This window comes from Ornithodoros turicata, chromosome 3 (assembly GCF_037126465.1).
Source record: "Ornithodoros turicata isolate Travis chromosome 3, ASM3712646v1, whole genome shotgun sequence".
NCBI lineage: Eukaryota > Metazoa > Arthropoda > Arachnida > Ixodida > Argasidae > Ornithodoros > Ornithodoros turicata.
This window is the reverse complement of record NC_088203.1, coordinates 105,780,854-105,796,685: the sequence shown is the minus strand read 5'-3', so window position 1 is coordinate 105,796,685 and position 15,832 is coordinate 105,780,854. Positions and strand designations below refer to the sequence as shown.

The following is a 15,832-nucleotide window of genomic DNA, read 5'->3' as shown; positions in this document are numbered from 1 at the left end:
AGCAAACGCGGAATACATACAGCGTCATCTATAAACAACGGACGAAACCGCCAGAGACTTCTCATCGAAGTTGGAGTACCCGTTACTAGAGGGCGATGTATGTCTCGCTCTTGCGCCTGTCGCGCGTCGGGTACTAGCGTACTAGTCGGGCCGGCGGCAAGAGACAACAGCGCTGATGCAAAAGCGAAACCCGGGCCGTTACCACCGTTACCACACGTCGTCTGTCATCGCTGGAGAGCTCGAATTTTTTTTCCTCGAACGACAACAAAACCGGGAAAAATTTCGCGCATTAAGAGCTGTGCCATATCCACAGGCAAAAAAATGGCAACGTAAAAAGATATAACAGTGTGCCTTTCTTTCGTGTTCATCATAATCAGTCTGCACTGCACAACACACCATCGGCAGTCACGGGCATGCAGGTTAAGCAGATAACCAAAATACGATATTTGAAGAATAAATTAGGGTAGGATGCTTATTTTTATCTACGATTTATTTGTTTCTGCGAACTGTCACACGGAAAGCGGATGTTTTCCTCGTCGCCTCCAAGGTCTTGCGCACACAGCTTGTCAAGAAACAATGCCTCAAAATATGCACCAGGAAACGGGGGACATGCCACGCGCAGCAATCTGATCAATGATCGAAGTCATCTCGAGGAACTACCAGTAGTACAAATCATTCGTGCATGGAAACGATGCGTAACTCGCCTCAGCGAGTCGCACGATTAAGCGTCCACTTTCTGCGTGTCTCACACAGATTCCGGCCAGCTGTGGACTGCAGGCAGCACACGAAATGGCTATAACGTACGTGGGGTGTCTTAGAGGAAAGAAATCAATGGGGGGGGTTGCGTCATTCCCCATGGCGCCAGCTAGCGGCCGACGGTGGAAACGCATTCACGGCGCGGTCAGTGTTGTCAGTGGTTCTCGAGGAAGTATGGCTTCAACATACCCGGCGCATTTGACATTCACAAGCACCGCTTTCGGATACTTGCTACCAACGGACTGAAGCGGGCGGCCGGCTTGAACTGGTAGAGCCACATGGAGGCTGGTAAGCAGACGACACTTTGTCAAGTCACAGATGAGTTTCACGTCGTCTGCTGGCGACTCCGCGTAGCGATTGGTCACTATTTGACGTAACCTGTGACCTCGCTGCACGTATAGCGTTCCTGCAGCTTCGTTTCGCTCGCATCCGTTAACCCCTTATCAACGCTATTGTGCGATATTAGACTTTTTGGCACATTTACTAAGTAAATACGATGCGTCAGAGCAGTTTATCAAAGGTTTTCCGCACACGCATGGTTTTAATAGTGCTTCCCAAAAAGAAAAGCGGAAAGTGACGGTAGAGTTTTAGGTCTCCGTCCTTCGTAATCGATACACATATTTTTCGCACTGCATTGGCCTTTTTAAAAGGGGTTCGCTGTATGTGCATGCGGAATACGCGCTTGAAGTCCGTCGCGCCAAGGGATTTTTTTATGCGGATCGTGCGCCAGTATAGCAAACGGTCCCATTGACATCGGTTCACTGCATCGGAGTTACATGGACTCGTGTATCGCTACAAATTAAACTATATCCGAATCCAGGAGTGATGCAGAAGGCACCGTGCATAAATACTTGTCAGTATGTGGACTATTTTTTTTTTTTCGTGCGGAGACGTTTGTTATCGAGAGGGAATAAGGAACTAGAGGATATATTATTGAATAGTAGGGTGCTGACCTTCCAAAGTACTATGTTTGCATTCCAGTGTGCATTAGGCAGGTTAACTCCCCACCCCACCCCTCCCCCCGCTTTTTTTTTTTCGAAGTCACATGGTAAGTTTGCACCTCTGGCGTACGAAAATGCAGAAAACCAGTGTAGTCAGCCGCACCTTCGGCATGCGCCTGAATATTTCGAAACTAATCGCACCGTCAGTTTCATAACTCGCAGCAGTGAGCCAGTACACACGTATTGTTTCATGTATGCCTACTGTAGGTGTTGTCTGGTGCCATGTACGTTGACCAAAAAGGTTCACTTTATTCAGATAATGCGTCCGAATTTAGTACAAGTTGTGTCACGAAAACAGTTTTAGCCCTCTACTTCATACAGCCTTAATTTATCGATACATTTTATTTCCCCAACAAAGTAAACAACTGAGGCCAGTTCTAAAACACTGTCTCATTGTTTTTGTATACTTAAGTGTAACGCTGAATGATGCGCTTATAAAGGGCGTCAACATTCTTGTGCTTCGTATTACGCACAGAATCCCCCTAAATTATAGGATAAACAATAACACCCGGCTTTCCCTCCCTGAATTTGTACTCATGTCGGAGAAGTCGGACACAAATGAAGGCATGTTTTTCGTGCAGTGCTTCGAAGATTTAGAGAAATGAAAGAGTTGCACATTCTCGAGAATGTGAACCGTGCGCGTTTGCTTTCCATGCTAAGCTTCGCGTGAACACGTCAGCAGATCCTCGCGTAAGTATACGAACAAAGGGCTCCTTTGGACGATATATACGAAAGAAATATCCGCTCGCTTAGGTGTGAAATATATATAGGGGGGCCATGCGCCGGCTTAAAGTGAATAATGTATTCGTCACTCGGTGTCGCACCAGACCATGTGCACGAAGAAGAGAACGCGGACGTGTTTTGTATGCCAGTGGTAGTGTTATAGTATACACTCTTAAAAATGAACTTCACCGCATAGCACTCTCTTAGCCAACCATCATCTCGAATGATATCGTTATCTGCCCTGATTTGTTGGAAACGTGAGGCGTACGCCTTTTTTGTGACACTTATGCTGTTCATAATTGTCACACAAAGGCGTACGCCTTGCGTTTTCAACAAATCAGGGCAGATAAGGATATCATTCGAGATGATGGTTGGCTAAGAGAGTGCTATGCGGTGAAGTTCATTTCTAAGAGTGTACAACGACGGGAGAGAGAGAAAGGAAGGTTAGGTAGCTAAGGAGAGTTATGGTAGGATTTATTGCGAACCTATCGCAATGTAAAAGAAAAAAAAAAAGCGTAATCTTACTCACGAGTGACTGCTATCTCTGTTGCCGGCATACTATGTGCCGTAACCTACACTGTTAAAACAGAACTTCACCGCATAGCACACTCCTAGAAAACCATCATTCCGAATGATATCATTCTGTGCATTGATTTGTTAAAAATGAGAGGAGGCGCCTATCTGGGACAGATTATCTTGTCCCAGATAGGCGCTTCCCCCTTTTTTGAACAAATCATGAATGATATAATGGGAATGATATAATTCGGTATGGTGGTTGGTTAGGAGCATGCTATGTGGTGAAGTTCTGTTTTAACAGTGTACACTATTAGAAATGAACTTCACCGCATAGCACGCTCCCAGCCAACCATAATCTCGAATGATATGATTCTGCGTCATGATTTGTTCAAAACAGGAGGCGTACGCCTTTTTTATGACACTTACGCTCTTCATAATTGTCACAAAAAAACGCGTACGCCTCCCGTTTTCAACAAATCAGGCCAGATAACGGTATCATTCGAGATAATGGTTGGCTAGGAGCGTGCTATGTGGTGAAGTTCTGTTTTAACAGTGTACACTCTTAGAAATGAACTTCACCGCATAGCACGCTCCCGGCCAACCATAATCTCCAATGATATCATTCTGCGTCATGATTTGTTCAAAACGGGAGGCGTACGCCTTTTTTATGACACTTATGCTCTTCATAATTGTCACAAAAAACGCGTACGCCTCCCGTTTTCAACAAATCAGGGCAGATAACGGTATCATTCGAGATAATGGTTGGCTAGGAGCGTGCTATGTGGTGAAGTTCTGTTTTAACAGTGTACACTCTTAGAAATGAACTTCACCGCATAGCACGCTCCCGGCCAACCATAATCTCCAATGATATCATTCTGCGTCATGATTTGTTCAAAACGGGAGGCGTACGCCTTTTTTATGACACTTATGCTCTTCATAATTGTCACAAAAAACGCGTACGCCTCCCGTTTTCAACAAATCAGGCCAGATAACGGTATCATTCGAGATAATGGTTGGCTAAGAGCGTGCTATGCGGTGAAGTTCATTTCTAAGAGTGTATCACAATCTTAAAAAAAAAAGAGTAATTTTACTCACAAGTGACTGCTATCTCTGTTGCCGGCATATGTGCCGTAACCTGTTATTGCAAAAAAAGTGCGTTTGGAGTGCGCACTTCACCTCTCACAGCTCACAGAATGACATTTACGTTAACGGAATATTAAACTGAGAATGCCCAGTCTGGAACTGTGCAGTGCGCACTCCAAACGGATTATGTGCAGCATCACATATGCCGGCAAAAGAGTTGGCAGTCACTTGTGCAGTAAAATTACGGATTTTCCTCTTACAGTGCACACAGTTAACGGCGCATCGTTTGGGCAGTAACGATAAGCAGTTGCCCTTATATCTCGAAGTAGCGCAATTCCCCCGCAGGAAGGGTATGTTTCTCTTTCTTCCATATGACACTCCCCATGACTGCAATTTCTAACGATGTGATTCACCACGAAAAGGAGTCTCGTTTCTCCTCTGTACCTTTTTCTGCTCGCCACCTCTCGATAAAGACGCTTCATCTCAGCTAAGGAGCGCTCGGTTTACCGTTGCCAAAGTTTCGTTCCGGGCACTGCGCAGTGGACTCTGCATTTGTTGTTTATCGGGTGTGATAAAGCGACGTAGTAGAACTCCATATTTTATGCGAAGTAGCCGCTATAAAACGCGCGTACTTAAAAGCGGAACGCTTCGTTGCGTATTTACGTATGTGTTGGGATATGCAGTATGTTGTATGTATGTTTAATGCAGTACGTAGGTTCGTACTTACCAAAAAAAGAAAAGAACGTGATGCGACGAAACTAATCAGAAAATGGTTGTTTCTGAAAGGTTGAAGAGTATGGGCATGCCACTCATAACACATGCACGCTGCATTTTCCGTCTTGTATTGAATTATTAAACTTGTATTGTATTGAATTCTGACTGCGTATCGGCATTATTTGTATCGATCCTCGTTACACATATTATTACTGTAGGCTAGTTCCATCTCAAATCGAACAATCCGGTACACTTGATGCCTCGAATGAACGGCAAAAAAATATATGTTGAAGCCATCGGTAAGTTAGGAGAAATAAACGCTTTCCGAATTCTCTGCGCTGCGCGGTTCGAGAAATAGGAGAGGAGGAAAAAACTGCCTCTCATAAGGCGACGTCGTCGCGAGTGGGTTTGAGCGTTCGCTACAAGGCCATTTCTTCTCGCATTATAGTAATTTCTTGATCTGGCTTTGGACCACTTAGGACACAATAGGATCCTTCGTTGGCAGTGCTGTACCGGTTTTTGTTTGTCTGCAAAAAAATATCAAAGTTGACTCAAAGTGCCGAAAAACACCATATTCACTGCAGCTTTGCGGACGATGTACAAAACGGATAAGACTGAGCTTTATACCGTTTACTTTGTCATTCATAGGGCTATCGAATGATGTATCATTTGTTGCTCTACTCTGTAAGGAATGTAAGCGATACCTCTTTTAGTAGCACCATACCACCGAAAAATGACGAATTTCGGAAGCCTTTATCTAAAAAACCCCACCAAAAACTTTCCTCGAAAATTTTATATGTTGTAGGTAGCTACTTAGACTATGCACAGAAGCAAAATCAAAATTCGGACTTGATCGGTAGGCGCATTTTGAATTTTTTGCCAGCCCTATACGCGGAGCGCATTCAAGCGGAGGCACCGTGTCCCGCGTGTTGCAAAATCGAATTTTCCAAAGGGACTTTCAACTTCTGTCTTCATATAAAAAGTAATTGCTGTCATTTGAAACCATTCTGAGGTTTCAAGGTTTCCTTTTCAAGGTTCTGAGCGTTTGCGTTCATAACAATGGTGTAATCGCTGAATCTAGATTGTGGAGCAACCAGATGTGCTCGCATTTTTTGCGGGATGTCACACATGTATTGCAAGTGCTGGGAGCAAGGGAAGAACATAATGATTTTACATCTTTGTAAGAGGCATATCTGTTCAGGGTTATTCAAAACAAGCATATTTACTGTACGCATTATGGCAGGAGGGACGCAGTGACTTCCAGTATTCTTTGAAACATTTCCTTTCCTACGGCCTCATGACCTCGGAGGGGGGAAATTGCACTGAAGAAAAATGTTGTAGTGTCATACGGACACACTCAAGGCTAATTCATGGTGCCTTTTGTGAACCTTGCCGAAACAGCCCGACCGGCGCCGCTGTCCAATATGTCATTCGGTTCGACATGCTGCGACCATGGGAAGGTCCTGATCGCATTTACTCCCTGAAGACACCTTGCGCAAAGTTTCGCCTATACACACAGAAGACGCTTCACTCACTTCTCGACTACAGAAGTGCATGGAGTGCCCTTATACAGAGTGTGCGACGACATCTGCATTACTGTAGTGTGTCGTCCTGGTATCACACCTACCTCAATGACCTCTTCGTTTTACAGTGCTGATCGCGTGGATTTCGCTGACTACCGCCTCATACACAAGAAAAAAGTGCTATAGACAAAGGATTTTCGCTTTGCTTCGAACATCGGCGTAGCTGTCATAAAGACTGTGGTTCCAGCAGATCAAGCCGAAGGCGTAACAGAAGTGGGTCAGCTATGCAGAAGCTGCTTCAAGTACTTCACAGCAAAGGTGGCTGAATCACAACACGCAGCAATGTTGCCCACATTTGAAAGAAAATCTAACAAGAACCTGCCATCAAAAGTAACATTAAGGAAAGTGGCTTCCACAACGGCCTGGAGCAGTTCATGACACGAGCACTCTCATCCACCCAGAATGCTCTGCATAACTTACGTTACCTTCTTACCTTCGTCACCTTGTCTTCTTCGCTGTTAAGTTCTTGTTATTCTGTGTACTGTAAATATGCTTCGATATGATCACCGTGGACAAATATACCTCTTATAAAGACGCAAAAGTATTCTAAAGCATTCTGTTCTTGACGGGCTCCCAGCACTTGCAATGCATGTGTGTCATCCCGCAAAAAATGTGAGCACATATGGTTGCTCCACAATCTACATTCAGCGATTACAACACTATTATGAACGCAAGCGCTCAGAGCGGTTTCAAATGATAGCATTTACTTTTTATGTGAAGACAGAAGTTGAAAGTCCCTTTGGAAAATTCGATTTTGCAACACGCGGGACTCGGTGCCAAGGCTTGAATGCGCTCTGCGCATAGGGCTGGCAAAAAATTCACAGTGCGCCTACCGATAAAGTCCGACTTTTGATTTTTCTTCTGTGCATAGTCTAAGGAACTACCTACAACATATAAAATTTTCGAGGCAAGTTTTTGGTGGGGTTTTTTAGATAAAGGCTTCCGAAATTCGTCATTTTTCGGTGGTATGGTGGTACTGAAAGAGGTATCGCTTACGTTCCTGAGAGAGTAGAGCAACAAATTATACATCACTGGATAGCCACATGAATGACAAATTAAACGGCATAAAGCTCAATATTATCCGTTTTGTACATCGTCCGCAAAGTTGCAGTGAATAAGGTGCTTTTCGGCACTTTGAGTCAACTTTGATATTTTTTGTATAAAAACAAAAACGGAGACAGCACTGCCAACGCAGGATCCCATTGTGCCCTAAGTGGTCTAAAGCCAGATCAAGAAATTTCTATAATGCGACAAGAAATAGCCTTGTAGCGAACGCTCAAACCCGCGCGCGACGACATCGTCTTATGAGAGGCAGTTTTTTCCTCCTCTCCTACTTCCCGAACCGCGCAGCGCAGAGAATTCGGAAAGCGTTTATTTCTCCTAACTCACCGATGGCTTCAACATATATTTTTTTCCCGTTCATTCGAGACATCAAGTGTACCGGATTGTTCGATTTGAGATGGAACTAGCCTGTAGTGGGTTCTTTCTTTTGTTCCTTACTTGTTCTGTTTCTTTTTTCTCTTTCTTCGAGACTATGTAAGTGCGTAAATACTGGTATCAGTGACTGTCTGCCATCTAGCAAGGACGGCCCACATGCCAAAAGGCATAAGCCATCCTGTTTTCTTTTAAATGTATAAAACTAGTACAATAAAGTTGTTGTTATTATTATTATTATTATTATTATTATTATTATACGAAATATCGAATGTCCAAGTTGAACACAAAATAAACGAGATGCGGACACCACACGTAAGGGGCCTAGTTAAAAAAAATACTAAAAACTAATAAAAAAACAACAACAAACTAACGAGAAGGTCAAGCTTACAAGCATGTCTGTTCGAAGCTACACAACTGTGAAGAAAGAGTCGCTATTTCTCTGTCTTTGAATGACACCCAACAGCTCAGTCAAATTCTCTCGCTTGTTTGATCGCTCATTATCCACCGGCATGCTGCAGCGTCCCAGAAGTCCGTCCGCATCTTTCTTATGTTCCTGCGAAATGTACCAAAATTATTCGATGAGTTCCACTTTAAGGAGCGGAGGGGATGACTGCAGCTTAGCAAACTCTCGCAAACTAATTTTCTCACGAAATGCGCGCTTCCCAAAGGAAATGTTTTGTAATGTTGACGAATAGAATAGAATAGAAAGTAGGGAGAATTAGCGAAATTAGGGAAAATAGGCGAATAGAAAGTAGGGAGAATTATTTGTGTCGCACGAACAAGATTGGGCGCTGTCTTCCACTAGGTATATTCAGCCGATAGCAGTGAGACACTCGTATTCGTTGGCGTCAAGAGCATAGTTGTTTGTGTTCGGTAAATATAGTCGACGAATTTCTCTAAAGGATCAAAGCGACGCTAAAAGCAAGATAAGGAAACAACACGTAGATACGAAAAGAGTACTTGATGTCTTCTTGATGTACAGGATGCAGGTTTCACGGTGACTCGCAACTGTATTAGTTTAGCAGACAACTTCTTTTTTTTTTTGTTGTTGTTGTTGCGTAATTTCAGCGGACGATCTTTTAGAAAACTTTATGCGTTCTGCGTTGCGGATCAGGCGTTGCTATCGCGCTTCTTTACATCTTCGCGCTGTATGTTACTGCACCCCTCACTGACTACAGTTTATACAGGGTGCATATTTTTATCATTTACAGAATTTTTATTTTTAAAAAAAGCTACGAGAGCAGCACATATGTCGTTTTTGCAGTTGAGCTCGGCCAGACCGACATTCTCTAGAAGAGAGTACATAATTACAAGATGACCAATTACCTGAAATCCATTCATAAACTCTTTAATGAGAGAATTTTTAGCAAAACCGAGATAGCAGAGCGGAAGACAATCCTCGCTGAAAGCCATTCTATCTTTTAAAAATCCAGGAAACAGCGCGTGCCGTGAAATATCCACCCCTGAATTTCGGTATGCAAATGAGGCGAAACCAAAAAAGCGCGCCTCAAGAGTGTCTCACCTATACGCCGTATTCTATAGGCCGGAAAGCGGTTTATCTGATACAGCAGACTTGCACCTGCTCCAATCATCTCCATCGCTCAAAATCACGTAGCCCTCTGACGTGAAATGACCGCTGTGCCGTGCGCGTTCCCGATCACCGCGGTTTCGGCTTTTGCTCATTTGCGTATCAAAATTAGGGGATGGATATTTTAACGCACCGTGCGTGTTTCAAGATCTCGATAGACATGGAATGACTTTCAGCGAGGGTAGTTTCTGATTCTGCTATTTCGTTTTTTGCCCGAGATCCCGTAATTCGAGAGCTCATTAATGAATTTTAGGTAATTTAGTCATCTTGTAGTTCATTACTTTCTTCGAGAGGATGTCAGCCTGGCCGTATAATAACCCAACTGCAAAAACGAAATCTGTGCTGCTCTCGAAGCTTTTTTTATAACGATTCTGTAAAAGATAAAATAAACACCCTGTATAGCGAGACAAATTAAGCAGCGAAATCAATGGGCTAATACTGTCGAAATGAAGTAACCACTGCGACGTGGACGTGCAGCTTTGTGTGCCTGCCAGGACAACTGCGTCCCATTGGCAGTTTTGTTTTGTTCTCGCACGGCACCACCGGAATGAAGCACGGTCTTCAACGATGATAGTGAGTCCACTTGCAAGACCACAGTGCGTTTATCCCTCCGTTAAATATTGTGAAAAGAACAACTTTATTTTGGTGAGTATCATTAACTCAGTGGCCACTTTATCTTGTAATGGGCATGAGCACAGATGTACGCCCTGTTAATCACCATCCTCATAACATCAATCAATTAACGGCGATAGAGACAGACCGCGTTAGAACAGGCGCGGTAGACAGATTGTACGAAAACGATAAACAGTGCTGTAAAATCCAAGCTCCACGTCAAAGGAAGAACGGCTTATCACGTCAACACCTTCCGATCTAAAAACTCTTCAACGTTGGTCTTCCTTCGAGAAAACCACAACCGTGACACACATCCTCCGTGTGTTCTTGCTTTTGCCAAGCTATCATTTTGGGCTTTTTACGAGAAGGATTAGCTTTAATTAGAGAGAACGAAAGAAAGAAAGAAAACAGAAGCCAGCTTCCTGTAGAGCGTGCTTCGCCTGTACAGCACGGAGGGATTGCGGAGAAGCTACCTTCGAGGCGAAAGAAGAAATGACGTGTTTTGATTTCTAATAAGAGTTACGGTAGCGTGACGTTTTCTTTTCAGTCGCAGAGAAGAGAGTTATTCATAACTAGTTTTGTCTCTTTAGTGACAGAATGGGGAAGTCCAGGTAATAAGCTAGGAGAAAAGCTCATATTTATCCCTGCTAGGAATATTGATTTGAAGAATAGCACGGTATAGAACTTGTTGTGACGTCATTTTCACGTCTATTTCACTGTACGTGGCCAAGTGACGTCAACGTGGCTCATTTACTTAGACGATCGCTGAAGGCGGTGGTGTCTAGAGGGATGAAAAACCTCTCTCACGCGCTAGGGGTCAGCTACGATCGTTCTTCTTGCCCGAGAGCCAGAGTCCGCAGCAGCAAAAACCGAAAAAAACTGGCTTTCACTGCTTCTTTAATGTGACAGTGAGTATACAAAAAATGAAGGACGATTACTGTACTTAATGTGGCGGAAATGCGTTAGCGTTCAGCCCACCTACCCACTACCACTATCCACCCCTAACTATCACTAACTGTTGCTAACTACACAGCCACAACAGCGGCGCAAGCCTTCTTCCACGCCGGCGGCGTATTTTGAAACACTGCTTTCTCGCTTTCTCTCCTCGTCCGTCTCGTTCGCCCGCTTTCGGCGACGAGCAGCGGCATCCGCTGCCTGACATTACTTGCGTTGTTCCTCGGTTTCGGCAGCTCGTCACCTTCCCCCAGAATCCGTCGTCTTTTGGCGCCTACTTGGCCCGGCACTCGTACTCGATTCACACTCCATTGTGTACTTGAATTCAGCCCATACGTGCCTTGCACACCCGCAAGCTCAGACTCGCCCCCGTACCTGGCGCGCCGCCAAGACCGCTGCCGCTCCGTGACCTACTTTTCCTTACTCTCAACTCTCCACTGCCCTCTCCTCTCTCACGCGGCGTGCTCAGCACTCACGTGCTAATGCTAACGCATTAATATCTGCCTTGTCACGCATCGCCCAATATGTGCGGCACATTATTTATAATGGGATGAAATTTCTAGCTAGTGGACACGCTGCCGTCGCGTCAGTGGGAGTAGCTTCCGGCTTTTGCTCCGGGACAAAACCTGCTGCCCAACAAAACGCCTTTGTCTCGATCCCGCGTAAAGCCGGATGTATTCATATGCTCCATTACGGGACTCTTTTACACGACTCTGCATATTGACCGAACTTGGGAGCGAGCGTGGGAAAATGACGCGCTGCTGCCACGCGGAAGGGCCTTTCACCGGCCCTGAGCTACGTATTTTTGTTTTATATCCAGAAAGTATTATGGAAACAATTTAAAATATATATCGGAAGAAATACGAAGGTGAAGCTGGTCATTGGTCTAGGGTAGCTGCCGTACGAGAAGGACTTATCTGTTTTTCAACGAGCGGACGATTTGTTTTTCAGTATAAGTCGAGCGATAGTGACTCTTCCGGATACTATATTGCGTAAATTGTTAGTGAAACGGCGGAACTCATAAACATTGCAGTGAGAATACCAAGTGGTTCCCATGTTGGACGCAACAGTGCCATCAATAATAATCGCATTTCCGCCTTCACAGAAGGCGAACTTGGCTCGATAGCGGGACGCACGGTGTGCAAACGACGCCTCTGCACGCGATCATTCATTTCTCGACGGATACCATCAAAAAACAACCATGCGGAAGGAAGAAAATTGGCGAAACACACGACATGGGCAGAAATAACGACCGAGCAGGCTCCCACAATATTTGCCAAGATCCCCCAGCGCCGCACACACTTGTCCGTTTTTCGGATTAGATACCGTTCACTAATCCGAGGCAAACAGGCGCCGCTCGTACATTCGGGTGTTTTGCCGCTATATAAGTGTGGCTATGAGGGGGACTATTCGGGTGTAGTCGCTATTATAAGTGTGGCTATAAGGGGGACTATTCGGGTGTTGTCGCTATTATAAGGGGGGCTATTCGGGTGTAGCCGCTATTATAAGAGTGGCTATAAGGGGGACTATTCGGGTGTTGTCGCTATATAAGTGAGGCTATAACGGGGACTATTTGGGTGTTGCCACAATATTAATGAGGCAATAATGGGGACTATTCGGGTGTTGCCGCTATATAAGTGTGGCTATAAGGGGGACTATTCGGGTGTCGCCACAATATTAATGAGGCTATAAGGGGGACTATTCGGGTGTTGCCACAATATTAATGAGGCTATAAGGGGGACTATTCGAGTGTTGCCGCTATATTAGTGTGGCTATAAGGGGGACTATTCGGGTGTATTCGCTATAAAACGAATCCGTACGTAGGTCAGCGTCACACCAGACAATACTCATATGCGTTCAACATTAGGCGCACCTATCTTGTAGAAGGTGCTACAATGACAGGGGGCTTCAGCTGCGAAGAGTTGTAGCCTAGGTGTCGCACTATGAGCACACATGTAATTGATGCCACATCATTTGATAACACTCTGTTCTTTCCATATTATGTTCCAGTGAATCACGGACATATACAAACACGTATAAGTACAAGATAAATGAGGTGCAAATAACAGAAGTATATAGGAACATTAAATGACTTACCTTACGTGTAAAGAAACGAATAAAAGAGGAACATTAATTTTTTTAATTCCGCGTTAGCGCCGCGAAGCAACTGTGGCTATAAGCGGCATACAGATGTAGACAGATGGAGAGAGAACAGCAGAAAGGAGTGGGGGACAGGAGGGTTAGTGTGCGTCCTGGGCCGACTTCAAGGGGAACCGTGCCGACATTCGTCTGGGAAGTCTTCGGAAAACCCAGGGAAAACCTTAGCGAGCACAGCCGATGACAGGATTCAAACCCATGTCACCTCCCAGTCTCGGCGTGGACCACGGGAGCTGGTGAACATTAATTAGAAATGTGTTTATGACGCAGTCTTTTTCGGTATATAACACGCATCGATGTGTAACGCGCACCCTTGAAAATGAGTGTAATTTGGAAAATGTCTGATGTATCACGCGCATCGCATGGGTGAATGTGCCGGGCTGAATACTGCACAGAAATCGTGAACTCTGCATCACTGTTAGTATCCACGCAGTAATCAATTATCAAAGCCCGTGCGTCGCGTTTAAGTACATCCATCGCGGGACGCAATGTTTGCTCGAAGTCATCCAAGTCCGATGTGACAGTGTCGGTTACTTCTATAAGCACACCCTGTTGCCAAACATGCGGAAAAACACGTAATTCCGAGGCGGAGAGCGCTGTGAAAGGGCTTCTTTTTGCGCTCCTACGCGAGGAAAATATGTAATCCGAAACCAATTAATTACTCGCAAAAATGACTAGACCCGATGATTTTTTTTTCCTTTTTTCTGTGAGAGGTACGTACTCAAGATCCCCAATGGTGTAGTAGATGTCACGATACCGCCTCACGCGTACTTTGAAAGTTAAAAGAGGTCCTTTAAATGTTGTCAAGCGGTATCACAATGTCACAATAGACGATTTCAGAAAATCCCAGTGCTCCTTGCGTTCACGTTGCATCCTGGGAGATTAGTGGACTTCACGTTTCGTTTTCGCTGACCTTGACTCTTCGTGAACAATCAGCCGAGAGAGAAGGAACCGAAACATTCTCCTCCTTTGTTATCAGCGAGTCCCCATGGTTCAAAGGGGCGCTAAGCTCTCTGGGGTTTTCTCAAGTCGTCTATTGATGAGGGCACGCAATCTCGCGGTTGTCAATAGGGCAAGTTTTGGAATGTTCTTGGGTCACATCCGGTGCATCCGGGCATCGTCCTTGGGCTCAGAATAGTGTCTTGTGTGAGGAATTTCACTTGGTACGGGCTGTGACAGCAGTCCAGCTGAAAGAAAACAAAAAAGAAACAAGCATCTAACTGGTCCCTTTTCTGACAGTACACCCGGGTCTTTGTAAATGGGCGATTGGAATTTGTAGATGACCAATTTCAGGGGGAAATGTGCAGAAAGCATACCGGAAGAGCACCGGAGGCAGGATTGGTGGTAGGATTCAAAGCCACCACAGCTGAGCCACGCCGTGGGGTTCTTGCTGAAGAGAATTTTGAGAAAACCTCACACTCCTTCTCAGCATTATTATCTTTACCGATTTGGCATAAAAATATACTGGATCGGTTTTATCGACTCGACACAAAGCACGAACCGATAAAAAGAGGACAGCCTAAAGTATCCATTTGACGCGTCCTTTTGAATTCACGCAAGAAAAGATTCTATCGAGACGTTTTCCAAGTATCCGAAGGAACAAATATAACCTCACACTTGCCTCGATGACTATTTCTCATTGTCGTTGCGCTTCCTCTGATAAGGCTACCTTATTGATGAATAACCCGCAGGAAATGCGTTATGTCTTATGTAGAAGCCAGATTAAGATGTGACAAATGACAGTGATAGCCCTTTAGCTAGTGGTCTCACGAAGCGGCTCGTTAAAAGAAATATAAATATATACTTATATATAAGCTGTGCAGGCACGAAAAGTAATGCGGCTTCTCTTGTTACAGGACATTGCGACAACATCATGTAGGATATTTGCGGATAGAACTAAGTTTGACAAACGGTGATTTCATGTGGAAAACCGAATCAGTACCGGTGTACCGGATGTGCGTTTGAATGGAATAAAATCTTGCAGGATTTTTCAAAATATGAACGAATTTTGTAATCTTCATTCGTAATCTGTTTGATTACATGATACGGGCTGTTCCACCTAACGTGCGAAAAAAAAAAAAAAAAAAAGGAAAACCTCGACATCTCCTGTCCTTATCAGAGTCACAGGAAGACGGGCTCGAGGGAGCCTTATACGAAAATCGCTATAGTGTCCTGTATTCGTCGTTTGCGCCTTGCGGCCTTGGCTTATAGAGCAGAATACCCACGCCCTCGTTAACCGCGATGTTTTACGATCGTCGTAAACTGTTTTCTTGAGGAGAAGAAGAAGGAAAGGCAAGGTGACCTCTAAGACACGGACGAGCTGAGCGGGAAACATGTAATTTAAACAGTAGCATATATTACGAGCGACCAACAAATGACCGTGGATACATCTTTTGATATCGTGCTCAGTCGTTGATGACATTCCAATGGACTAGAACCAGCGGCATAGCCGAGTGAATCCTCTCGTCGGGTCCTATGTCATTCAATTCAATTTTCAATTCAATTCATCTTTATTTCAATACAAGTCAGAGTTACATAGGGGTGGCCAAAAAACAGCATCATGCTGTTTGACGAGGGCGCATCCCCCTGATTTAGTGCAGCAACAGCAAGCGGAATATACTAATTGTGAACATCAATATTAGTCGTGAAAAATAATATAGTGTAGCAAGGAAACGGAATAAATACATATATACGACATCATAATAGAA

The 15,832-nt window shown here is 44.5% G+C and overlaps 1 protein-coding gene across 2 annotated transcripts in view; it reads left to right on the top strand.

The window, feature by feature from the left end:
- Positions 1-15,832, top strand: part of LOC135389101 (multiple C2 and transmembrane domain-containing protein 1-like) — an 84,055-nt gene that overhangs the window by 5,398 nt on the left and 62,825 nt on the right. Inside the window, exon 1 of one of the 2 annotated variants that reach the window (XM_064619075.1) lies at positions 901-1,044. The exons of the other annotated variant lie outside the window; for it this stretch is intronic. Coding sequence (XP_064475145.1) covers positions 1,035-1,044 — 10 coding nt within the window. The 5' untranslated portion in view covers positions 901-1,034. Of the gene's footprint in view, positions 1-900; positions 1,045-15,832 lie in introns of those variants that run through there. 2 annotated transcript variants of the gene reach the window in all.